This window comes from Capricornis sumatraensis, chromosome 3 (genome assembly GCF_032405125.1).
Source record: "Capricornis sumatraensis isolate serow.1 chromosome 3, serow.2, whole genome shotgun sequence".
In the NCBI taxonomy this organism is placed as follows: Eukaryota; Metazoa; Chordata; class Mammalia; order Artiodactyla; family Bovidae; genus Capricornis; species Capricornis sumatraensis.
In genome coordinates this window covers 31,728,961-31,756,766 of record NC_091071.1, presented here as the reverse complement: position 1 = coordinate 31,756,766, position 27,806 = coordinate 31,728,961, and the positions used below count along the sequence as shown (strand labels likewise).

The 27,806-nt window shown below is 44.6% G+C and overlaps 1 protein-coding gene across 3 annotated transcripts in view; it reads right to left on the bottom strand.

Moving 5' to 3' along the window:
- Positions 1-27,806, bottom strand: part of TXNDC11 (thioredoxin domain containing 11) — a 58,555-nt gene that overhangs the window by 3,244 nt on the left and 27,505 nt on the right. For all 3 annotated transcript variants that reach the window (XM_068967344.1, XM_068967345.1, XM_068967346.1), the window contains 6 exons: positions 14,433-14,545; positions 12,162-12,362; positions 7,615-8,407; positions 5,263-5,405; positions 4,685-4,794; positions 1,150-1,230 (listed from right to left, as the gene is read on the bottom strand). In XM_068967344.1, coding sequence (XP_068823445.1) covers positions 1,150-1,230; positions 4,685-4,794; positions 5,263-5,405; positions 7,615-8,407; positions 12,162-12,362; positions 14,433-14,545 — 1,441 coding nt within the window. The remainder of the gene's footprint in view (positions 1-1,149; positions 1,231-4,684; positions 4,795-5,262; positions 5,406-7,614; positions 8,408-12,161; positions 12,363-14,432; positions 14,546-27,806) is intronic.

Below are 27,806 nucleotides of genomic sequence, written 5' to 3'. Positions count from 1 at the left end.
GTTTCCTGGACTGTGTGGCACTTGAGATGCTTCTTAGAAAGAAAAAGGCTCATCACCACACAGCGGTGGAACGGGGTGAGTCACGCTCTGTTTTTAGTGCGTGATCTGACAAGACCCTACTACCACAGGAAGTGTACCAGCAAAAATTCTTTGAGATAGAGAGGAAAAACCAAGGAAATGAATCAATACACATGAAGGAAGCACTCTCCTTAGAGAGACACGCGAAGCACGACAGTGGCTGCAATGAACAGTAAAAGCGAGCGCCGGAGAATAAAACACGTGAGTTAGAGAGCATTACTAAACTCATCCTGCGAGTGCTTTTCCCTGAGAAGATATTGTCAAACCCATGTGACTGGGTCTCTGAGGACCCATCCTTTTAAAAACAAAAAGGAATTTATACAAAGAGAACATTTGGTTTGTCAGGCTTTAAAAGGCCAAGAGTTAATTTCCTTTCTACCAAAACATCCGGACCCATGTTCGCTGACCGCCAGGTCGGAGTCCTTTTGCTAACCTAACGGCCCTTCCCTGTGCCTGGGCTCTCAGGGAGGGTGCCCTGATGGCTGACCTTGGAGCGCCCTTAGATGAATGTGAAGAGACCAAGGTGACAATCCCTGAAGTGACATGCACGGGAAGAAGGCTCTGTGAGCCCTGGAATGGGGGTGCTGCGGGCGGGAGAGCCTCTTTCCTCCCTGCATCAGGGAGCCGAGGAAGCCATCCGCAGGGCTCAGTGAGAAATGAATGACTCACGTGGAAGCAGGCAGGCCGGGCCTGAGTCCCCGAGAGCCCAGCCATGAGCTACTGTTTTGCCCACTTGAACGTGGGGCTCTTTGCTGTCAATCTCAGCACACACTGTGTGCTCATAAGGCCAAGAAAGGGAATGAGTCCCAGTGGCCACATTCATGCTTGTGTAAAACACACTCCAGGAGGGGCACATTTATTAAAACCATTACACCTGACACCCTGACACCAAAAGGCCTTTTCCCCTTGGTCCCTAGTGGTACATTTCAAACAATGCATTTTATTCTAAATAATTTAGTAATATAAAATGATTTACGTTTCACTTTTGTGAATTACCTCAAACCCATTTTATTTTCGGCAAAAGAATCCCATCTGCCCAAATACTGAAAAAAAAAAAAAAAATCACATTACCTGTTACAGGGAAAGAATAAGACAGTAGGAAGACGATCAACCATGAACTCCCAAGGAAGATCATTCTGAGATACATCGATCCTGGCAAAGGGAAAGAACAGAAAACGTAAGAGTGGCTCAAGAAACTCCAACCTGGAACCTGAACGCATCTTCTCAAGTAACTTAAGAACCTGGAGTGCCGCGTGTGCCACACAGGCTGGCCCCTGGCAGTGAGCCCACCACTGGCAGGCACAGCGCACGCGAGAAACACTGAGGCTTCCAGGACAGGCAACTGCTCACCTGACCCACTGAGGGAAATGTAGTGGGGTTTTGTTTTTCCTTTGATGTGGAAAATTTTTAAGTCTTTTACTGAATGTGTTACAATATTGGTTCTGTTTCATGTTTTGGTTTTTTGGCCAGGAGGCATGTAGGAAGGAGCCTAGCTCCCCGACCAAGGATCAAACCTGCACCCCCTGCATTGGAAGGCAAAGTCTAAACCACTGGACCACCAGGGAAGTCCTGAAATGTAATGTCTTGAAAGTAAAGACACTTTACTTCAATTCACTAAGTGAATTCTAAAAAAGAATAAAAAAGTCTCACTGACACCTGACAGGTAGTCCACCTAACTGACAGAATGTGGGCAAGTACTTTAACCGATGAATCAGCCCTGGAAAAAGGAAATCATTGCACAAAATACATCGAGCCTCTGAAAATGTAAGAAAGCTAATACTCTATATTTTGTAAGTCTAGACAGAGACCAAAAAAGTTGTATTTTCTTAGCAGATTTTTGATTAATTTTCTAATACAGGAAATGACATCTGGGCTACATTACCCAACCTGTGCGCTTGCTTTCTGCTGAACTAGGTGGAGGCACCTCTTCAGCCGGCACTGAGCCAGACCTGCAGGAGGGCCTCTCCACTCGCCCCCAGGACTGCTCAGCTGAAGCAAAAGGAACATCCTAGGAGGAAGCGGACCAAGGAAGGCCCGCTAGGCCAGGTGTCAGTATCCACAAACAGTACGTACAAAAGATGGAAATGTTCTGAATCATTAACTCAACAGAAGTTTTCAGATGTATAATTGGGAGCGGGAGAAATCAGTGCCATGCATTTATCCAGAAGGATGAAATTCACTTAAAAAAAACTGACATAACCAAATCATAATGGTTTTAAATAGCTTCACTAACAAAACAGCACTCCCGCCTCCCCCTGTGAAAGGCTACAGAGAACATCAGTCCTATTTTTTAAGCAAGTGGTTTATAATCAAATGCTTTTTCTCCTGATTTTTTACTTCAAGGAAAAACTAAACTGTAAAATCAAAAAATATATTTGTAAACATCCCCTCCAAATCCTATTGGGCTAATCAGGACCTCCTTTCTGCCATTCTCATTCAAGTTCTGGCGTCTACGTCGACATACTGTGAAGAGCAGCAGTCATATTTCACATTCTATTCTTTTCAAAATTAACTGTATGAAGAGCATCGTTCTAATGAAGGGGTAAAAATCCCATCAAATGCTCAACCATAATTTATGTAACCATTTTTCTCCTGTCAGATATAAATAACACTCGAATGACGAGCACATGCTTCTCTGGGAGTCCCATTTCCTTAATTCCCCAAAGTGAAATTAACTGGGTCAAAAGTATATAACCATTTTTGTGACTTCTTACAAATGGTGCTAAAATGTTTTCCAAAAAGCTTATGCCAATTTACTTTCTCTATTAGCTACATCTGACTGTGACAATTTCATTTGATTTTATCAACACAAGATCCTACCAAAGGGAATCTCCTGGCTGTCCAGTGGTTAGGGCTCTGTGCTTTTACTTCCCTGGGGACTGGGTTTGATCCTTGGTCAGGACCTTGAAGCCACATGACGTGGCCAAAACAAAAACAAACAAACAAAGATTCTACCACTCAAGAGCATTCATTAATAAACATAAATGACATTTTGTTATTGTTTTAATTTACATTTACTAAATTATCATTTCCCTACTTGTTTATTCACTCTCTCCTCTTAGGTGGAAAGTCTGTTTTGTGACCTTTCTTTCACAGTGCAGTCCTTCTCAGCTGTTTCTCCCTCCATCCCCCACTTCCTCTGTGGTAAAATATACATAACACAAAATGTACCATCTTAACCATTTCTAAGTGCACAGTGCTTTCATAATGCTGTGTAACCATTACCACCATCTGTCTAGAGCTCTTTCATCCTGCAAAACAGGAACTGACCCCACTCGACAACCACTCCCATCCTCCCCGCACCGCTGGGTAACCACCATTCTGCTTTCTACTGCTGTGACTCTGCCTACTCCAGAGGCCTCGAGCAAGGGAGACCGCACCGTGCTTGTCCTTCTGTGTCTCATTTCACGTAGCATGAACGTCCTAAAATTTTTGAGGCTGAATAATATTCCACTATACGTATAAACGACATTTTGCTCTCAGCAGTTTTCTTAAACCACTTTAATTTCTCAGGGTCTGGAGTATGAAGGCCTGATTTTGAATCCTAATCCCTTATTTACAGGTTGCTTGACTCTGGGCAAGCAGCCTCGTATTTCTGTGTCTCAGATTCGTCTCCTCAGTAGAAAAGAGAGTGGTGCTCACACCTGTTCCACTGACGGTCCTAAGGACTAAGTCAGATACCGTTTATATAGTCTCGAAACACAGTGCCTCCTCCAGTGGGGCTCTGAGTCATCATTCGCAGCCACACAAAAGGAAAGGTGCGCGTGCTGGAAGACACAGCTATTGTCCTTCTGCAAGTCGGTTTTCTGTATTTTCATCGCATACTTTCCTAGTGAAATCTGAAATCATCTTTCTTTCACTATTTGGCAAGTTTCCACCTCTCAAAGCAACCAGCAAATCCAATATTCTATTTTCTGTCATTTTCTCTGATTTGATCTTTTATATTTAATTCTACCTATCTGAAGGGGTTTTCTTGGGGAGGAGGGAGAAAGAAGATATAGCTTAAATTTAAATAATTTTCCCTCTAAACTGCCTACTATCTCATCCAAAAACTCTTTGAGCACTGTTTTTACAAAACAGTGATTTAAAATTCATTTGTTTACTGAAGATCCCACATACAGTGCCATGGAATCACACTAGAACACCACGTGAGTATTAGCCCATCTTTCCTCTTCCTTTTAGGAGTGAGGAGGGAAACAAGGCCTGCTGGAGAGATTCACTCCAGGTCCCAGGGCTGGTTGACAGTATGTCAGAGACTGGCCCCCTTTTGCTAGGCCAAGGTCCCAGTGATGTATATTCCAGAAAGCTGGCCACTTGGGGGGCTGTCTAAGCAAACAGGTCAGCACTGCTCCCACAGAAACACCCTCATGCTCCGATGAACTAGATGAGGCCTGAACACACTCAGCATCACGCAAGGAACACTCAGTATTCACCAGGAAGACTCTGGCGCCAATGAGGTTTTGCTCATAGCTTCCAGCTGACAATCAACTCAGTCTTACCCAAGTCCACAGAAAACTGGCAGACCCTTGCTAGCCACGTGGCTAAGGTGGAAGCAAGAACAATGACAGGCACCCAGCCCAGAGTGCGGCAGCATGGGTTTCCTCACCTCGCCACAGTGAATGTGTCTGAGGGTAGGAGCCGAGCTAGCTGGATGAAGACGTGATTGAGGGCTGGACAGAAGCCGCACCACTGTGCGTAGTAAAGTAGCAACACGTCCTGTGGGAAGAAGAAGTTGGCTGTTACTGGGCTTCTGGGGTCCTCACTGTACTTAAGAGCCTGGCAAGCATTCCATAAATGCTGCTCATGCACAAAGTACAGTGAAAACTTGATCTCTGGGTACTTTTTTTTTTTAAATTTGGCTGCACTGGGTCTCTTAGTTGTGACATATGGGATCCAGTTTCCCTGACAAGGGATGGAACCCAGGCCCGCTGCACTGGGAGCTCAGAGTCTTAAGCTCCTGGAGTACCAGGGAAGTCCCTGATCTTTTGGTGTTTTCAATTATGTATTTTTGAGGATGCTTTGCAATCACAAAAGCACCATGTAATTCATGCACATTCTGCAGTAAGGCTGTCATGTGGCTAGTCTTCTGTACGGCAGCACCCACTGCTCCACCCATGACTGCAGCTTTGGAAATTATTTTAATAGGGACAGATGGCTTGATTTCTGCCTCGCTCGATTCCATACCTGTTTCTGAAGGACTACTTCCCAGAAGGTATCAGTTGTCACTTCAGTGATTAAACGCTGAGAAGTGAACTGGGTAGAGTCACTTCCAATAAGATGCCTTTTCAGGGGACTGTAGAGAACACTGAAGTTTTGAATGAAAGACTCTAAAAATAAAGAGAAAATGAGATCAGCTCTTCTCTTGGTACAAGGAGAGTAGCTGGCCCACTTTAAACTCTAAACTTTAAACTTTAAAAAGTGGGCTGGCTTCACAGGCCCACTGAACAAAACCCGCACAAGATGGGGCAGGGCGTCGCATTGGCTATAGTAACTCAGCAGACAGCACTTTAGCTAAAAGAGTACCACTCAAGAGTTCCATGTCTACTGTGCACGGGCTAGGAATTCGACGCTCTTTTTTTCTAACACTGGTCCACAAGACACCAGAGACTGGGTAAGTCATCAACGAGTCACCATCGAGATTTCAACCTACAATATCAAGACCTTTAAGCCTCACTACTGATGCAGTAACCGCACAAGCTACTGGGATGTGGGAGGTGTTCAAACACTCATTCATCTGAGAGTGAGGAGCTACGGTTTGTGTTTCCTTTACTAAAGCTCCTCAAGTTTCCTCTTTAATTGAAAGGTTAAGCGAAATAAACAACTATATTCAGTGGCAAAACAGCATAAATAAGACCCATAAATAATCCAAAACCCTAACTTGAACCAACAGTTTTACCCTCCCCACCAATGACTATGTTTTCAGATTCCTTTGTTTCATCTGAAGCAGCACTAATTTGAGTTTCTTTTTTTTTTTCCTTCTCTCTCCATTCTGAGGTCCTAGTAAACAATGACAGGCTCCGTGCAGGAAGGAAGAAGGGAAGAAGGTTGAGTGAATACTAAAGAGAATCAGTCATCAACATCTGAATGACACTTAGTTGGTTTTTTGAAACGTAAGACCCAGGACTGTTCACTAATCTGAATGAGGGCTGAATTCTGAAACTGCCCCACAGACTTGAGAGTCACCTCTCCAAAACAACACAGTGGATGTTTTTGTATGAGGACTTTGACAAATTTTGTCATCAACCACAGACAGAGAACAATAGAGCTAGATGTTTCAGGGCAGATACAGAAGATGACAAGAAATCAGAAGACAGCATCTTTCAGATCACCCTTAAATTCAGGGTGGGCCCATCACGAGCTCACTGAATGCTTGAGTATCAGCACAGGAGGCAGGAAGATCCAATCAATGCTTACTTTAAGAATACAGGCTTGTTTTATTTTAAGAAAACTCAGTACACCAAAATGTAACTTCAGGCAACATGAATGAGGAGCAAGGTGTGATATCAAAAGTGGACGCACTTCACTAAGTGACTATTCACGGGGTTCCTCGACACACTCGGGAAGCTTCACGTTTTAGTATATAATTTGATGTAGGAAAAATAAATCACCATTTACATAAGCCTTTTCAAACGTGTCTAATTAGGAAACAAGCTTCACCTGGACTTAAAAGACAGCACCTAAAGTGACTAACATTTAAGGGTTTTGAGTTTCTCACTTTCATGCTCTCCAAAGCTTGAAAACGAAAGGTTGCCCTCCCCACCACATTCCTCCTGTCTCCACTTGGCAAACGCCGGCTTTCCCCCATGGTGCCAACGAGGCTGAACTAACACAGCTTTTGAATTCACACTTCCTTGTGTGCACATCAAGGATGTCAGCAAAGCCCTGGGAAAAGGACGCGTGGGCTGGGTCACTGCTGCTGCCAGGCTCTAAGGGCAAGCTCACGGTGATTTATCCCCTTCCCACTTCCGCTCCCAAAGTGGGTCTTGCTGGTTTGCAGTGTGACACTTGTTTATTGCACTTGACACTTGCTTGTTACCACCTAGGCACCCAAGGTCATAGCAGTATTCCTCAACTTGCTAAAAATGAGCAGCAGAACAAATTAGGTCTGGTAGCCCTGATATGTAGTTAAACCTGCAAGACAAAAAGGGGGCCAGGCGGTTCTATCATTCCACTGCTTTCTGTGAAGCGCCTGCCAGGGCTGTTCATCAGCCGGGGGAGTTACCACCAGATCCAGTCCCCACCACCCTGTCTGTCACTGTGGCCAGGTTCCCACCTTGGAAATGCAGCAGGCACTGCCAATCTGGGACGCTGGACTCTTAGCCCCAAGGGCTAAGTGACCAACTTATCCAGAATTTGGAGTTAGGCAGTTTGTGTTTCATTTAATGGACAAAATTAGCTTCTTTTAAAATTACAACCGCAGCGTGAAGATTTAAAATGAGCTAGTAAGAGCCAACCGTCATGAGATCCCTAAATAACAGTCGCCTATGGAAAGTTAAGCAAAGTGTTAGGCTTGGGGAAGGTAATGGCCCATGGTACCTAGGGTGAACTTCATAATAGCCTGTTTTGGATCCAAGATATAGTGAGACTCTTCCTTCACATCAACGATTGCAGCAAACTCCTTCACCCGTGCAGCGCTCGGAGCACCCAGCCTCTCTGCGTACAACCAGAACAGGTTGGAGTCCAGAAGGTAGATGTTTAGGGTCTTGTTGGTTCTGCAGCTCAGGCCTGTGAAGCTCGAGCTGTTCGTCTCCAGTTCAGGAAAGAGATACCTGTTCTCCTCAATGTGAGGAACAGAGCCCGGGCTCTCAACCTCGCACTTCTTCTCTAGGGAAGGAAATGCAATGGGCCGGGTTTCAAAGACGCCTTGTCCAGAGTCAATGAAGCCCGCTACGGCCCTGCTTACGGTCCGGCAGCATGCAGTGTAGTAGCTGAAGGGGCTGTAGGAGCTTAGGAAATTGCTGCACTCTATGCTGCCTGATGCCACATGGTAAAAGGCCTGCTCCTTGAGGTAGAAAGAATCCAGAGCTGCTGCCATCTCGAAGAAGCTGCACTGGGGCACACTGACCGAGCTCGGCCTGAGGCCACCAGCTGTCTGGTTGACACACAGTTCACACACGTTGTGGGTTCTGGAGATGGAGTGCCACCGCGGCAGCACCACCGTGTTGCAGCAGGGTGACGCCGTTATCAGTGGCGGGTCCGAGAGCTGGGCTGGGGGCTCAGGTGCCAGGGACTTGAACGCCGGGGCATCCACTCGCCGCAGGTGCTGGAGGAGCTGCTCCACCACCTGGTCCCCGTGACAGTTGTTGTACTCCAAGGCCACTTCGGTGATCTGAAACACAAGGTGGAGCTTGTGAGAGGTGTGGGGTGGGGTAGGGAACCAAGGGACTGACCCCGGGGCTCACAGGCCTAGAGAGCATCCTGTCTGATTCAGAAGGAAGAGCCCTGGCTGGAAACAGCAATAAACAGGAAGCTGTCACACCTAGAGCTATTGATAGAAGGGTCTGGGTCACATTTCAGATCATGTCACTCTGTTAACAAATACTGAACCACCTGTTCAGAGATAGAAGGGGTCTTAGAGGGAGATGTCTTAGCCTATTACGTGATGGGGTGAAGCAGCTCACCCCACAAGACACATCTGGGTCGTCGAAGAACCAGGAACAGAATCTAAGTCTGAACACCCAGCTGAGTCACTTTCCTTTACATCCTTAAACTCCTCCAGAGGAGGTCTTCATTCTCCCTCTTAAATATAACAGTCTAGCCTAAAAAACCTTGCCAAGCACCTAACGAGTAGATCAACTATTTCCCAGCATCTATGTTTCCAAATAAATTAATGCACCAGAGGAGGCCACAAATTCAACCTGTTCCAAACTGTACTCCTCCATTTTGCCTTCCTGCTCCTGCACCACCCTCTCTGGAAAATGGCACCATCAAACCAGAAACATCAGCCAGCCCTCAGTTTCTCCTCCGCGTCACCCACACCTCCAGTCCAGCCAGCGCTGACTTGGGCAGCATCCTTTTGTGTCCCCACGGCCACTGCCTCGACTCGGCCTCACCCCTCACAGACCACCATTCTCTCCCCCCGCCCACTGAGCCTCCATACTGCCACCCCTTATTTTTAAAAATACCACCCAAAGCATGAGGCTCCTCTGCCAAACAACATTCAATGGCTCCCCTTATCTAGAGGGTAAAACCAAACACAGTCTGACCCGAGTCTGCCTTTCTGGTTGGTCAGAGCCTCCTCCACCCGACAAACCTCAACACTCTCCCTAAGACCCTACACCAGTAAAGGTGACCCCACCCCAACCTGGGGAGAGGCAGGGTCCGCATTTTTATGGTCCCAGAAGTCCTTCCCAGACAGCCTCCCAATTGTCTGTCGAGACACCCCTCTTCCCCACAGGCTCAGGAATCCTCACAGGCAGGACTGGGCTTGATTTATCCTGCTGTCCCCTCGACCCTCGCCGAGAGCCAGGCTCGTAACAAAGGCTCGATAAATACCTGGTAAATGGAAGGCATCTCGGGAATGTACACACTCCCGCTTCTTGGTGAAATGATCCACTTTACCCTGAGATCAGTGTTAGCCATTTAGATTCAAGTTGCATTCCAGGACTCTTCCATTTCCAAGCTCAGGAGCTTTCACCACCCAACACCACCCCAGTTTAATGCAAAAGACAAGCAAGTCATTCTAATCCAGAGCCACTCATACTCCCTAAAACAGAACTGTGCTAACTTAAGTCAAATCCTGCCATGGTTAGTTAAAGGGTGTTAAGTCACTCAGGATTTTATTTCATTAAAGAGGGTGCATGTGTGTATGCGCATGTGTGTAAAAACCATTTAGTAAGTACTTTTCCAATTTAAAAGAAAACCCATATTTTATAACACATGATACTTATGCTGCTGCTACTGCTGCTAAGTCGCTTCAGTCGTGTCTGACTCTGTGTGACCCCACAGACAGCAGCCCACCAGGCTGCCCCGTCCCTGGGATTCTCCAGGCAAGAACACTGGAGTGGGTTGCTATTTCCTTCTCCAATGCATGAATGTGAAAAGGGAAAGTGAAGTCACTCAGCTGTGCCCGACTTTTAGCGACCCCATGGACTGCAGCCCACCAGACTCCTCCATCCATGGGATTCGCCAGGCAAGAGTACTGGAGTGGGGTGCCATTGCCTCCTCCGTATGATACTTATTCCGTATGATACTTATGGACAGAGTTAATTTAAGACACATGTTTGTACAAAAAAACAAATTGTTCGAATAGTTCTTGGGCATAAAAAAGGTTACTTTAGATGATAAAACCAGTGTTTTGGTCCCCTCTCCCACACACACATGTACACACAAGAACATCTCAGCCCTTCTTAAAGGGTAAGGCTCTGACAGCACATTATACTGAAAAGTTCAAGCCTATGTGATTAATAAAGAGCCCAGCTGCCCTCTTGCCCCATCTGGGTACTACTTTATATTCAAAGACATAACAGATCACCACCCCCAGGCCCCCACCAAACCCACAAAAATTCAACTACAGTCAGCCCTTCATATCCTGTATCTGCAATTCAAACATGGATCAAAAATATTTGGGGGAAAAAATTCCAGAAAACAAAGTTTGAGTTTGCTGCACACAGGCAACTATTTACACAGCATTTATATGGTATTGAGATGTACAAGATGGGGGTTTGATCCCTGGATCAGAGAGATCCCCTGGAGGAGGGCATGGCAACCCACCCCAGTATTCTTACCTGAGAAATCCCCAGGACAGAGGAGCCTGGCAGGCTATGGTTCAAGCGGTTGCAGAGAGTCAGACACGACTGAGCAACTAACACTGTCACTTATACAGTATTAGGTATAGGTATTATAAGTAATCTTAGAGATGTTTTAAAATAAACAAGACGACGTGCATAGGTTATATGTAAATGCTATGCCATTTCACAATACAGAACTTGAGCATGTTTGGAGTTTGGTATATGCGGGGGTCCTGCAACCAAACCCCCATGGATACCAGGGGATGGCTGGTTGAAAACCCCACATCTACTAGAAACAACTTTAAAAACTCTTAATACTAGAGCGTCTTAGTAAAGTAAGAGTGTCTTAGTTCACAAAATAACTGTGTAGTGAAGATTTTCCAAAGAAATGAAATCTTATTACTTCAAGTCCTCCCTAGTCAGAGAATCGGCAGAGCCATTTCACTTCCTCTTCCTCCTCTGAGTCACGGGAGCAGCGTCCACTCAGAAGGGCCCCCACGGGGATGAACCATGTCAGCAAAGAGGCTCCAGAGCAGCCTCTGGAGGGGCCTGGCCTGGCGAGGGTCCTGCCTCCCCATTCCCTCAGGAAGGCTCCTGAGAGGGCCTGGGAGAAGCAGCATCTGGTGAGCCTGGCCAGTGGCTCACGGACTCTCTGAAATTGGTTTTGGCCAATTAAGGGATCCTGGAGGGAAGGAAAAAATTAAACCCCCAGTAAACCAAACTGAGCAATCCCAGGCGCTCTCTGCGGATTGTTATTGCTCTAAATGCCCCCAAACAATCCATACATAAAATAAACTCACACCCAGAGACAAGCAACGCATGCAGAAGAGGCAGGCGGGAGGGGCTGACTTCTGATGACAATCGGCTCCGAAAACCACTCTGTGAGCCACAGAAGGGTTAGGAAAACACAGGATCCCAAGGTCACCTCACCACTGCTGGACTGAGCGTGGTCAGGGCGACCAGCCTGGCCAAATGCCTGTGATGACAACACCCCCAAGGCCACACTAAACCCCGCCTGTGCTGTCCACCCCCTCCACACCTCTCCCGAACATCAGTCGCCGCAGGAAGAGGGGACCTAGCCTGTCTCCAAAGAGGCATGGTTTGACCACCCTGTCTGCTCTGCCTCACCCAGACTTGAGACACTGTCAGTAACGTGGCCGGAGAGGCCATGGTGGGTCCCAACCAAGAAGGCACAGGCTCTTCTGCCCACTTACAGGAAGAAGTGACACCACGAAACACAGCAGCCACTCATCGAGTAAGGGAAACCACTCCGATCGTGGAACGAGAGAAGCCTCTAAGTCAATGAGGTTCGCCTGATGCTTCTGAGACGCCTCTTCCCACTGTGGCTCTTACCTCATCTATCAAAGGGTGACTCTCAGCTAAGGGATTAAAAGGTATGAATACAAAAAGTGCTGGTCCTTTCTTCAGCTCGTTGTTCAGCAGGAGACTCTTGCCGCCGTGCGGCCACAGCCATCGGACAAGCGTCTCTCGGTTGTCTAAGGCCCACTTATAGATGTTCTCGGCGGTGTAGTTGATGACCTCCCTGGGAAAGACCTGGGAAGGACAAACGCGCAGATGTAAGAGGCGAGGCGGGATCGCAGCACCACCCCTGCCCAGCCTCAGCCCTCTCTTCACAGGCGAGGAAAACGAGGCTCGGAGTGGCCTTGGGCGGCTGCACTCTGGCTCTGCCTCTCCAGACAGGGCACTTCCTCGCAAGTGGCTTGGAAAGCAGAAGCTGCTGTGAGAGGTGACTTTCAGATCATGTGATTCACCTTTTCCCTTGAGGCAGAAAAGATGAATTTGTTTATCTATCAACAAATGTTTCCCTGCCTGCTGCTGGCAACTGTGACCTCTACCTTCCTGCATAAAGCGATTGCTAAGGAAACAGAAATGATGGAGTTGGGGGTCATTTTACCCTTGGGAAAATCATGTTTCCCTTGTCCCTGGGGACTCTCTGTTAGGACAGAAGTTTGTATCTGCCTTGCTCACCTGTCTCCCCCACCCCCGTCCCCCGCCACAGGGACTAGAACACCTGGCACAGAGCAGGAACTCAACAAATATTTGCATGAAACCCTGAGTGACCTAGAACTTGTATACAAGGCCACAGACCATACTTTATGTGTACAGAATTAAGGAGAGATATGCCCAGATTTTTTTTGCTTTGTTTTTCTCTAACAAAGTATGTCAACATAAAATTATTTTTGAAATTCCAATTATATAAATTACAGAGTTTCAAACAAAACTCCCCCCAAAATGCTTGGAGAGTTCCACAAAATAAGATATTTTATACTTCCCCAAATAGAGGTTTAAATTGACTTATAACAAGATGTCCACTGCTTTTAGTTAAAAATAAAAAATACTGGTATTCCATTAATATTTCATTTGCTGAAAGGAATCCTGCTGCTCTGTCAATGAGCCACTCTTAAAAACTATGGAATTGACACCATGAATTCAGTATCTTTTTCAGTAACTTTCTCACAGTCCTATCTTCTTTTTGCCATCTATTTTAAATTTCTTTCTCCGTACCTGTTACTATACATGAACATGATATATGTTGCTTGTAAAGCATGTTGCAAAAGAAGGATGAAGGAAAATGATAGACAGCAGAAGCAGATGAAATCCAAAGAAACTTAAGACAGAGGCACAAGGAGAATGGGTGGGCGGCAGGAGAAACCATCAGATTTTGATTCCCAGAGCGGGATGGTGGGAGGTGGAAAAAAATGTTAATTGTCTTCATGAACATTTCTATCTGGAAAACATGGAATATATTTGACTTTGGGAATATAAACTGCAAGGAGTAAAGCCATCTGGGTTACCAGAGAAAGGCAGAAGCCAGGGAGACTGGACACAGGGGGCACCCCTCAGCAGTCCCTCCACAGGCAAGAGCCTTGTACGCTGAGCTGAGGGGAGCGTGGGTTTAAAGGCTGGGCACACTGGGTACGGGGGTTCGGGTTTTCACTCGACCTGTAAGTCACTGACGCTGTCAATGAAGTCGGAGAGAGAAAACACTGGAGAAAGTAAGCTCAGTGCCGGGACTGAGGAAGGAGCAATACACAGAGCAGAAGCACAGGACTAAGCACAACACAGGCCAGCAGCTCAGAAACAGCTAAGTTGGGGCCAGTCCACCAACAAGCAAACAAAATCAGGGAACAAAGACAACACTGGGAAACCGAGGCGCGCTGGGGCGGGAAGCCACCAGCCTCTCACTGTGACTTGACAAGAACTTCCAAATCCATCTCATCAAGCTAAAGGAGAAAAGCGTGTCATGTTGCTACTCTTGAAAAATGGAACAAATGAACAAAGGATATCGCCCAATGGAACCTTAACCTTTGAGAACATGGTCCCAGAGGAACACTTCTCCAATACAGCAATTTCATCCAAGAAGGAAAGCTAACAAGGCTGCATCAAAATCTAAGAATATAAACAGAATTTCTAGCTGTTAAGTCCGAGAGCTCTAGGGCACGGGTTCTAGAAGGGGCTGAGGGGACTCAGTTTGCATATAAAACCATGTGCACTTTCCTACAGACAGCGTCTACAGATTTCACCCAGTTCTCAAAGAAGTCTGTGATCTAAACAAGGTTAAGAACCACTGCGCTAATAGAAACGTGATTTTAAAATACTTACAAGTGATGTGTTGAAATGTCTATGTAAATACACACTTCCAGAGTGTACTAAGGATACCAGTTTCGCAAGATGCTTATTTGTGATAACCCCAAATCGTACTGTTCCTAGGTAATCTGAAACAGAAAATTTTCCTTTATTAAAAAGAAAAAGCCTATGCCTTAAAACAACCACAAAACCCAACGATCAAATCTTGACACACAAATTTCCCCAGAGCAAAGCTCTTTTTGGCCACCTAGCCTAGACCGCAAAGGAGGAGCCAAAGAAACCACCTCCTAAAACAGATCGTACGTCTCCTCCCAAGTACCTGCCTCTGACTAGGACCTGCGCTGTTTCAGTCCGTTCCCCTACTCACAAGCCTCACCTGAGAGCCTAGGCACATGCTACTCTCTCTGTCTGGACATTTCCATGCCAGTTCCTTCTCATCATTCAGATCTCGGCTCCCACCCCACCTTCTCTGAGAAGGCTTCCTTGACCACCTGTTTCCAGGCAAAAACACTTGAAAGGATGGTCTGTAAGGGGACACCAAGGCTCCCTCCTGACTCAAGCCTTCTCCTTACCATTACTCTAAGCTTTTAACAGCACTTACTAACATTTACATAATCCTACTGATTTATTTAGATCTTCTTTGGTCCAACTTCCTCTTAAAACCTTGTTTATTGCTGTTTATCCCAGCATCTACAGCAGCATCTGGGCACATGTGTATTGATCTCTGGAGCAATAAATGTTAGTTACATGAATCAATCTAGTATATACAAGGAACTCATATGAATTAGTAAGGAAAATAAAACAGTTAAAAATGGGCAAATAACAGGAAAGGAAACGTTAAGAGGCTAACTGTGCACTTAACCTCGCTATTTTGGAGGAAAGCAAATGAAAACACAATTGCCACTTTTCACCTTCAAAATGCCCCAGATCTGAGACATAGGAAGTACCAGATATTGATGACCAGTAAAGAAATGAGTGCTCTGCTGCAAAGATGGTGGAAAAGCCAGACTGGCAGCCACCTAGGAGAGCAATCTGCTGTGCTGTCCACGATGGAACCCGGACATGGCCCGCAGCCCCCATCTGCTTTTTGGTGCCCACACATGTGCCCTGAGAGTTATACCCAAGGGCAGTCACCAAGGAATTGCCTGCAGATGTTGAAAACAGTGGGGCAGGGCAATCTATACAGCCTGAATAGATTTTCTAAGACACATGTGAGTAAAAAAGCAAAGACACAGTGTACCTTTTATGTGGAAAAATCCCTCACATTTATAAAGTATGTTTTCTCCTACAGGCACATAGGGTTACAAATGTATACAGAATCTGAAAGGATAACAAAAACTGTTTTGTGTTGGGAGTTGGAGAACAAAGGGGACTTGACCCTTATGTGTGAAGCGTTCTTTTTCCCCCTAAGGAGTATATTTAATGTAATATTTGTGTGATTAAAAGTTGACTAAAATATGTAGTATTAAAAGAGGGTGGATAAAACGATGCAGGAAAAGGTACATTTTTTTCCTACCCTCTTTTTGCTTTACTAGCAGATGTTAAGTAAAATATCAGTTAAACATTGTGTGCTACACCCAGTCGTTCAGTCATGTCTGACTCTTTGTGACCCCATGGACCACAGTCCGCCAGGCTCTTCTGTCCATGGAATTTTCCAGGCAAGAATACTGGAGTGGGTTGCCATTTCCTTCTCCAGGGGATCTTCCTGACCCAGGAATTGAATCCACGTCTCTCGTGTCTCCTGCATTGGCAGGTGGATTCTTTACCACTGCGCCATCTGGGAAGCTCTGACTCTATCTTATGAAAATTAGTCAAAATCACTTTGAACTGTCCTGTGCACAGAGATGTTCACTGCATCATTATTTACAGAGCAAAAAAAAAAAAGAAAACTAAAACAACTTTAAATGTTACCAAGTGATATCTAAGTAAACACACGAAGCTTCTAGGTTACTCGCACCAGCCCACCTTCCAGCAGGGGCGGCCTCTTCCTCTCGGAGGAGGAGTGGCTACTGAGGATGAGGCAAGAGTGACCATGTCCCTCACACCAGGCTGGACAATCTAACACAAACCTGATGAGCTGAAAATGGCACAGAACCAAAGAAACACAAGAAGCATAAGCCCAAAATGACAGGAAAGGCTTATATATAGGGCGGATGGCAAAGGGTGGGGCGGGGTGGGCAATGGGAGCCAGAGAATGGGAGTGAGGCAGCCTAACCTTCCTCTCAGCACCAGACTTAGAACTACAGCAACGTTTCACAGCCCTCACGATCAAAACCTAGACTCATTACACCAGCCACTGCGTGGGGATCCAATGTGGAACACAAGCACCAACAGATAAACCTGCTGCCGCTGCTGCTGAGTCACTTCAGTCGTGTCAGACTCTGTGGGACCCCAGAGATGGCAGCCCACCAGGCTGCCCCGTCCCTGGGATTCTCCAGGCAAGAACGCTGGAGTGGGTTGCCATTTCCTCCTCCAGAAGATCTTCCTGTTGCTGCTGCTAAGTCGCTTCAGTCGTGTCCGACTCTGTGCGACCCCATAGACGGTAGCCCACCAGGCTGCCCCGTCCCTGGGATTCTCCAGGCAAGAACATTGGAGTGGGTTGCCATTTCCTTCTCCAATGCATGAAAGTGAAAAACGAAAGTGAAGTCGCTTAGTCGTGTCTGACTCTTCGTGACCCCATGGACTAAAGCCCACCAGGCTCCTCCACCCATGGGATTTTCCAGGCAAGAGGACTGGAGTGGGGTGCCATCACCTTCTCCGAGATAAGCCTGACGGCACTGCAAATACGCACACCTCAGCGAGGGGGCGGTGGTGGGTGAGGACAAAGAACTGAACCAGAGAAGAGCTGCAAACAGCATCTTGACTGGATACAGTCAGGACAGCGAGAGCCAGGCTTCTCAGGGAAAGAGAAAGAAGTTACATATGAAGAGAGGCAAGTTAAAGTGAACTCTGCAGTGTTAGACTGGAATCAGAGGAAATTAAAATAAACTTACAACTTTTAGTATAAACTTATGACTTAAGACACAAATAGATATAGAACAGAGGCATGCATGTGCGTAGGAATAAACACATATATGTCTGAGCTCTCTGCCTGCTGAAAGGGCCTAGAAGTAATGATACTGAATATCAAGAAGCCCCACATCTGGGTTTCTAAATGTCATTCTCCAATAAAAAGAATCCAGGGCTTCTTGGAAAAGAAGCTGATCCCAGCGCTGGGGCAAAGGCAGTACAAGATGAGCCTGAAACATCTTGTTGAGTCAGGAAAGAAGTGCTCATAAAAAGAGGAAAATTTGTTCAAGGGACACAGGCACCAACCCAAGACGCTAATGGCCAAAGCCGGAACAATCTGAGCAACAAAATAAACAATCAGTATTTTTCAAAAGTGTCCATGTCATGGAAAGTAAGGAAAGGTTGAGGAACTGTCATAGGAGGAGACTAAGGAGAAAAAATAATTAGCTGCGATGCAGGAACCCAGACTGAATACTGGAACAGAAAACAGACGTTGCTGAAAACAATGGCAAAACTCAAATAAGGTCTGCGGTTTACAGACCTTCACACTGGACCAATGTTAATTTCTTAGTTTTGACAAAAGCACCACCACAAATGGTTGAATCACTGGGGGGAGCTAGGTGAAGGCAGAGCGTTAGTAAACTCCGGATCCATCCATCCGTGCAACATTTCTGCAGCTATAAAACTGGCTCAAATTTGAAATTTAAAAGAAAAAAAAAAAGTATAACATGTAAGTTCAGATTCCAAAGGTGCTGGAAGAAAAAGCAGGACCCAGGAGGGGAAATGCACTGGTAGGAGCAAACACACCACCCTCCATCCAGCAGTAGGCTCATTTTGGCAGACCGCCACCGATAGAGAGAGGGGTGAAGGAGAAGCAGCCAGTAGGAAACTCATTTGAGAGTCCGCCAAAGTCACCAACATGATTTACTGGAGCAGAGGAATCAGGAGTGACAGTTTAACTCAAAAGCTGAAAGGGGCCATTCAAAAACCAGCTTAGCTGCATTCATAAGAATGGACAGCCGCCTGCACGAGGCAGATTTTAACATGCCCAAACATATTACAATTTCAAAACTTTATTTTTCACACAGAAATTTACAAGAATCACACATTTTAAAAGTTCCTTCAGATAGTGGAAATCTTGCTGGAAGAAGCAGTTTATCTGTGCAGTCTCCTGTGTATAAGGAGCACTTGAATTAGCAGGCGAAGTTCACAGTGTAAGAATGACACACGAAAATAACACTTCTCATCTCCATATCCAGAACATTCTGTCAGGCAGGGCTCCAGGGCTTTCTACAATAGGGGTCTTTGTCGATTAAAAACGAATAATTTTGTCCCAAAATGAATGAAGCTTTAATATTTTAACTGAGGATTCTGAATGTACTGAATAATAAAAAACAAATTCAGAACCATGCTCTTCCCTCCCCCATCAGTGGGTCCAACAATGGCATGATCCTATTAAATTAATAATAATAATAAAGTCTTAATAAATGCTGTTAGCCAGGTAACCGGCCGACTACAGTCTATTAACCATCCAGGGAAAGGTGTCAGAAAGACTACTGCAACACGCAACAACATCCTGTGAGAACACCTGGGTGAAAGCAGGAGTTACTGAGCAGTTCCTGTAGCCGGTCACACAGACATCAAGATGATCACAGCAAGAAGACTGGCTTGTCTACTGTCCGCTACAAACAGCCTGTCTGTGGCCTGAGTCCTCGGTCTGGTCTCCCTTAGCTACACGGCAACCTACTGGGCACACAGCCACCGCTAGGCTCCCCGTGAGACTAGAGATGAGTGGAACAAATATATCATGGCGCTTCACTGTTTGCATGCTTTGAGGAACAAACAGCCTTGCTTTGATCCATGAAGCCTTGTTTATTTTCAGCACTTATTGCAGGTTTACCCCTTGCTACCTTTCATGAGCTTGGGGTTCTTTTCCGTCACTCACAGAATGCTCTACCCCTGCTTCCCTTAGTCCTCTGGGTGGAGCTTTCATTGACTTTCCACACACCTCTTCACCATTTACCTCCTAGCAACCACCAAGGACACATCGAGAATGGAAAGATCTCAAACTCCATCTGGTCTCCACTCAGACTCATCTGGCTCACTTGTGATATTTCTGGTGTGCATCAGGGGTTTTGTTTTTGGTCACTGCATAATGTTTTAATATCAGACTACTTTTACTGCTTAAAACCACTGCTTTAAATTCAATTTTTAACATTAAAACTTCAGCTCCCTATTAAGGTAAACTGCATACATTCTGAGGCAAGACCTCAGTGAGGCAAAATATTAAAATTCTCAAACATTCCAGAAAAGAACAAAAATTAGTTCCTTTTGTTAGCAAAAGGTTTTTTGTTTCCCTTTTTATTGAAGTATGGTTGGTTTATAATCCAGTATGAGTTTCAGGTGTACAGCAAAATGATTCAATTTTATATATTTTTTTTTCAGATTTTCCATTAATAGATGTTTAACTGCTTTCAAATTAGTAATAAAAATCTTACCAGAAGCAAAGCTACACAATTCACACTCACCAACTAACAGACTACCAGGAAGCATTAACTCAAGGAGGTGCCTACAGGAGACTCAGCATGTTAGGATATAATTGCTTTATCCCAGGACATCGGGATAATGAGCCCCAGGTCCTAAGTGCATGGTCCTAGGTGGTAGCCACTAACCACGAGCGGCTAGCAAGCACTTGAAATATGAGCAACTGAGGGACTAAACTTTTTGCTTTATTTGACTTTATTTAATCTAATTTGAAAGTGATACTCAACTCAGTTATAAGGAAACATTCAAAAGATGAGTTTGTAACCTTAAACTAATATCATATTATAAATAAACTATATTTCAATAAAAATAAATACACAAAATGAAACAATATAAAACTATTTGGTATGTAAAACACTTTTTCAGCTGTAAATTGTATGAAATCTAAACACAGATCAAGTATATCTAATGAACACTTAGCATCTGAATTGAAGTGTGCTGTTACATATAAAAGACATGGTTAAAAAAATGTAAAATATCTCAACAGTTTTTATGTTGATTACATGTTGAAAATGTTAATAATTGGGGTACATTGCGTTAAATAAAATATAAATTATTCAATTTATTTCACCTATTTCTTCTTCAATTTTAAGGCAGCCACTAGAAAATTTTAATATCTCTGTGGTTCATGTTAAAGTTCTACTGAACTATGCCAAGGTGACCACGACGAAAAAGCAAGATTCATGTAACTCGGGAAGAAGGTTAGCCTCAGGTAAGTCCAGCAGCCAGTAAGCCTTAATAATGGACAGTTATCTGGGAAGGATACATAAGACAAAGATGTTTTTTCATGAAAACCTCTCTAAATAGCAGGGAATGGTTATTTTTAAGAATGTGTCCCACTCTCTCCTGCAGAAAGGAAAAGGTGGGGCTCTCGACCTTGTGACTCCGGGTATAAACGGCCGAGCTTCTGAAATTCTCTTAGAGGTCTACATTAAACAGCATTTGGTGTCCTACAAAGTAAGGTACCCAAGGATACACTGAAAGAATGAGCAGACATGCTGGAACTGAATGGAAATTTTCACCTCGGGACCGGCCATCTGCTCTCCAGGAGGCTTCTGCGTGAGCTAATCTCTCAGGGATCTCAGGGCAAAATGGAACACCAGGTTGGGAAAAATACTGATACAGAATACTGCTAACAAATAAACCATGATATTCTTCAAAACGGACTGAGTACCGTAGATTTTAACCTACATAGCTAAGAAGTTATTTACTCCCTGGGAAAATTTCTCTCAATTCTTTACATTCCCAAAGGCAAAACCTGTATTGTGGTCCCTTCCATGCCGCCAACAGTTCTCACTTTACTCTATACTCTGACATTTTTATTAACTTCTGCTTTTCCACTCTTCTTTCCAAGGTCTGGACAAGGAAGAAAAAGGAAGAAGACAGGATTGTATTCACAGGGATAACAACAGCCCCTCCAAGGTTACTTAGGGTTTCCACTGTAGTGACTCGGCATCAGCCACCGGATGATGACTTCACGCACTTCCAATGCTACATGCATTCATCAAAATAAAAAAATCTGCAAAGAGGTGCAACTGTATAGAAATGTTTGTCTTCAGCACATGAACTATAGCTATGGCTGGCATTTTTCCCCAGAAATGTGACTCAGAGATTTGTTACATTGTCAATTTCTTTTTTTTTTTAATGGCTATGCGGCATGGCTTACTGGATCTCAGTTCCCCAACCAGGGACTGAACCCAGCCCATGGCAACGAAAGCACAGAATCCTGACCACCAGGCAACTCCCTCAAAATCCTAAGCACAAAGCAATTATGTAGAAAAAAGTCTGGCATTTGGGCACCATAGACACACTATGCATGTGCTGGTGCTTGCCAAAATACTGCTAAACTCCAAGTAAACATATAACTTCTCAGCAGGGATTTTCCTTTTACTTGTGAGTTAGGAAGGAGGGAAAGAAAAACATCATTCCAAATTCATCATTTGAGGGGAACATAAACTATAGAGCTAAACAGGCACTGTCCTATATACTAACACGACCGTAAACACCCTCACACCATTGTTCTCATTTAGTCAGAGCATAATATTAAAATGATCAATTTGAATACATCTCTTGTATGTATTTCAATTAAGTTTCTCTTTAAAAAAAGCCTCAGGGAGGGAAGACTTCACTAAAGAAACATTATCTCCTTAGAAATTCCTCCTCCATCTCCTCTTATGCTGCACTTAGGGTCTAGCATTGGTGTCATTCATATATATATATATATTTTTTTTTTTTTAATCATGCTTTACAAAAATAAAAACAATTCTTAGCTACCAGGTCTAAAAAAAAACCAGGCCATGGGCCAGAGCATTTTCAAGCTGAAGTCTCCTTTAGAGGCAACTAGGGCAAAGCTCCCTTACACTGCAGATAGGGAACCTAAAGAGTAAGCCATGGTCACACAGGACACCTGCCACTAGCACCACTAGTCAGGAGAGTCAGTCCCCGACTACAAGTTAAGAAGACGCCACTAACGTCTAGGAGAAAATCAGAAAACAACATCGGTTGCTAAGTGGGAGACACAGCCAAGCAGTGCAACAGGAGTTCCAAGAAAGGAGCTGGTGGATGGAAATCTCCACTCTATGTCTGCAGAGCACCAGATGTCACGCTGACTGGGCAATATCTACAACTCCCACAGGACTTCGGCTAGGCCCCGAAAAATTAGGAAGGCAGATACTAACTAGGGGGAGGCACTGCATTTTAAGTAGGATCATGAGCAAAGCCTTGGAGGTGAGAATCACCACCTCCTCATCCCAGGAGAGCAGAGGCAGATGGAGTGATGTGGTTGCGGTTCCTATCGCACTCCTCACTTACTGGACATGACTATATTAAGTCGCTGTTACTGCTGTAACAAATTACCCACTAATTTAGTAGCTTTAAAAAATATCTTACAGTTTGGAGGCTGAAGTCTAAAACGGGCCTCATTGGGCTAAAATCAAGGTGTCAGCAGGGAGTGTTCCTTCCAGAGGTTGCAGGGGAGAATCCATCTCATTGCCTTTCCTACCTTTCAGAGGCTACTTGCATTCCTTGGATTGTGGCCCCTTCCATCTTCAAAACCAGCAATGGCCAGACAAGTCCTTCTCTCACTGGATCACTCTGACACTGTTCTTTGCCTCTCAATTCCACTTTTAAGAACTGTTCTGATTATCTTGGGCCCATTCAGATACTCCAAGATAACCTCCCTTTCTCAACGTCAGCTGATTAGCAACTTAAATCCACATGCAACCCCCATTTTCTCTTGTCATGCAATGTAATATATTCACAGGTCCTGGGGTTACAATATGGACATCTCTGAGGAGCCACTGTTCTGCCTCACAGTGACCTGGGGTCTGTTAACAACCTTTCCCAAGCCTCAGTCTCCTCAGCTGAGATAGTAACACTGAGAAGGTAACATTCTACTTCAAAGAGTGGCAGTGAAGATTGGATCTTCCGGGTAAAGTGCTCTGTTCAGCATCAACTTATCATGCTCAATGTTACATAACACGCAGGTAAGTGGAGGCCAGAGCTGGGTTTGTCTGAACCGAATGGCTTCACTATAAGTGTGTGACTTTATTATAGAAGAGGATCCCTGAGAGGTTTTCAAGATTTTAATGTTTTGGGCTCTTTGCCTAGGAGTCTTATTTCAGCTTAAAACAAAAACAAAAAACCCCACCAAAAAACCCCCAACAACCCTGAAAAAATAGGATCAAAAATCAAATCACACACAGACAAGGACTTCCCTGATGGTCCAGAGATTAAGAATCCATGCTTTCACTGCAGGGGGCACAGGTTCCATCTCTGGTCTGGGAACTGGGATTCCACATGCTGCACAGGGTAGCCAGAGAAAATCCCCAAAACACAACAACAAAAACACATATACATACACACTCATAAAAAAGGCAAACTTCAAAAAGGTAGAAAATACCACAAAACAATCAGAAAGTAAAGAGTGAAAATTTTCAAACACATGGGTCCAAGGAATCAGAGTATCTACAGGTGACCACTAAGCTTGGTTCTGAGCTCTCCGCAAACTTTTTGCTTCTCTCAGCGCCACCTGTCTTCCGCCCTCTTGTTCCTCATCCTCACTCTCGTTCCTGACTCCTCATCCTCCTGGGAAACCCCGCCCTCCTCCTGTCTTCCCTGACCTGACCCGCACACCCCACACCTCCGTGCTCCGACAAAGCCTGTCACAGATGTGTTACTGCACTCGCTCTGTGGACAAGCCCACCTGAGGGCCACCCTATGGGGGTACTATGGATGGTAGGAAGTGTTACTCTTTTTTACAGCTGGAGTACAAAGTGGACCCTCCAAAGTTCGCTGAATTAATAAGTCATGCTTCTCAATCTAATTCAAGAACAGGAATGTCTGGTTTCCAGCTTAGTGCTTATCTAGCAGGGAGTTGATGATGGACAGGGAGGCCTGGCGTGCTGCAGTCCATGGCGTCACGAAGAGTCGGACATGACTGAGCGACTGAACTGAGCAGCACTTACAAGGCTGAGGAGATGTCATAATGGGAATAAAAGTATTTCCTATGAAATATGATCATATCCTTGCTAAAATATTTATTTATTTATTTATGTGTTTCTTAGTTATGGCATTCGAACTCTTAGTTGCAGCCACGTGGGACCTAGTTTTCTAACCATGGACCAAACCTGGGCCCCCTGTGTTAGAAGTGCAGTCTTAGCCACTGGACTGCCAGGGAAGTCCCAGCTCCCTGTTTTTTCAATGACTTTAAGAATGTCACTTACAGGATAAGAAAATCTTACCTTTCAGATCTCTTGACGTTGTATAAAGTTTCATAATTTAACAGAAAAGTGCTCCAAAAAAGCTTTATTCATGAAGGGACCTTTTAGCGTCCTGACGGGATTGTCCCAGCAAATAGCAGCACCACAAAACGCCATCTGGTGGAGGAGAGGGACGCTACACTGGAATTATTTCCTCTAATCAATTTCTATTTTAAAAAGGGTTATTTTCCGAAAGCGTTCCTTAGAAGACTAATGTCACAAAGTTTGCTGTCCACTACACTCAGGAATTCCTAAAGGTGAAAGAAGAGAGTGAGTCTTTAGTTAACAGTTCAGTGTATTTTGAGGATGACATTTAAGTGTCGTGTGTGTGTGTGTGTGACTCAGTCGTGTCCAGCTCTTTATGACCCCATGGACTGTAGCCCGCCAGGCTCCTCTGTCCATGGGATTCTCCAGGCAAGCATGCTGGAGTGGGCTGCCATTTACTTCTCCAAAATATTGTGTGTTTTTCAATTCAATCCATTAGGATTCTAGTGTTAGGAGACAGTGAGAAGCCAAGAATGAGCCAGGCTGGGCCTCCGTCCAGCCCAGGGTGAGTGACTCCTGCAACTCTGGTCTAGGGAACCTGAAAGGACAGATATGAGGGGACATGGAGGAGGTGGGCAGGAGATCCAAAGTGACAACATCCCACTGAGAAAATCACTCCCTCGGCAATCTCAAGGTATAGTGTTCTTTACAACTTATTCATTAAAACTTTTAGCTAAACTGTAAGAACTGTAAGAGCCCAATGACGAAATCTTGGCCTCAAGGCACTCAGTAAATACTGTCTGAACAAACTAGCTCACGTTCCGGTGGGACAGAGACGCAGTCAATTCCATGGGGAGAACACCATGCCTCACTGTCATCCCTTGGTGTCTACAGGGAACTGGTTCCAGCCCCGGCCCCAACTCCTCTTGAATACCAAAATCCAGGGATGCTCAAGTCCCCTGTGCAAAATGGCACAGCATTTGCATGTAACCACACATCTTCTGGTATGCTTTAGATCACCTCTATGATTGCCATTTCCTTCTCCAGAACTTATAACACCTAATACAGTGTAAATGCTCAATAAATAGTTGTAGATACAATGTAATGCTATGTCAGTTAGTTGGCAGATGTGTGACAAGTTCAATTTTTGCTTTGGGGAACTTCCTAGAATTTTCCTAATATTTTCAACCCAGGGTTGGCTGAATCCACAGGTGGACACAGAGGGCTCACTACACAAAAAGCAGCAAGGATGGAGAGCTCCAGGAAAAGGGAAGAGGAAGACCTGCTGGCTGGTCTAGGTGCAGAACACCTGGTGTAGTCGCCTTTAAGAAACCAGACCCAGAAATCGCTTCAGGCGCTTTCAGTCGGTGGCTTTCCCATTAAACTACTACAGACTTTCAGACTATCACTTTATTCACACACAACATAATTCACACATGATGCCGCCTTGTAAAACAAGCACTTACCCTCTCGCCTCCACTCTCTCCCATTTTATGGCAGAGAAACTCAAACACAGAAAAGGTGCATGTTTTGCTCAAATGTATAGACCCTGCCGGGGCAGACAAAGGGTAAGGACCAGATACCAGCTCCTAGGCCCCTGCCTTCCCCTCAGGAAGCACTGCATCCCTTCTGAAGGTCAAATGGACGAAATTTCTTGCAAATTTTCTCTTTTAAAAAGGGCACTGAATCACAGCAGAATATAACAACATTTTATCAGAACGCATCTTTACAGTAAATAAATAAGCGTAAGACAGGAAAAAATCAAGTAGGCACCCTAAAAATATCAACCCCTCTATTAAGTTTTCTTTAGGCAAAAGAAGAAAGTCTGTCTGCCAAGATCAAGGTGAAAAGGCTTAAAGAGGAAAGGCTTGGCAGTCTAGGAAGAGAGGAAAAGTACAAGGGACCAGCGTCCCAAGGATCTGGAAACACACCCAGAATGCCACCCCACAGTTAATCATTGAGCACTTTGCAAGGATTAATCAGTAATGAGGGTGTGTAAGACCTTTGGGGCTTCATAGGTGGTGCAGTGGTAAAGAACCCGCCTGCCGATGCAGGAGACACAAGAGATATGGGTTCAGCTAGCTCCTGGATCAGGAAAATCCCCTGAAGGAGGGAATGGCAACCCACTCCAATATTCTTGCATGGAAAATCCCATAAGACATAGGAGCCTGGTCAGACATGACTGAGTATGCACGCATGCCAAGACCATTTACAAAAAACTGAAAGGGAGGTTTGAATAAATGAATAATTATGCTGTGAGCCTAGAAAGGGAAGCTAAATTTTATGAAAATGTCAATTACCTCTAAGTCAATATAAACATTTAATAAAACTACCAGCCCAATGTATAGATGGATATAAAAGAATATTTCATAAAACATAAGAACTAAAAGAAGCAGAGTCCAGACTTCACCAGGTACTCACTTACAGAGCAAGAAATGAAATTATATTTAGTCATACAAAAAGATTTCTAGACCAAGAGAAAACACAGAAAATAGACCCAATTACACATAAGAAAATATTTTTTGGTTAAGCAGGCATCATCAAGATGAAGGATAAAGGAAGTGTTACTCCATAAATAGTGCTGATTAGTCAGTAAGAAGTGAGGAAAATCAACTGTGCTCTGTATTTTAAGCCAAGGTAAACCCAGGCAGCATAAAGAGGTAAATAATTTTAAAATCCAAAGAGAAGAAAGTGCACTAATTAGTGATCAGATTTTTTAAAAAATAGATCAAGAAAATGAACCACAGATTTAACTACGTGAAAGTACAGAACTGCTATGTAAAAAAAAAAGAGATAAAAGTAAAATGACTAGAGAATAATGGACAGAAATATAACAAAGGGCTACTGCCCACAACCATCTAACAGCAGGGCCAACATAAACTGATGAGCCGGCACCTGGATGGAGACCAACAGGCAGAGGACACAAGGGACTGAGATGGCCCCTCTCAGCACCCTACCCCCAACACCCAGGCAGAGTGCTTCATATATGGGACATTCTCAAAATATTTGTAGACCAATGGCAAGCTAAACAAATGTTAAGAGAGTGTCCTGGCTATTTCTAAGGCAATTAAAAAAAAAAAACATAAGGCAA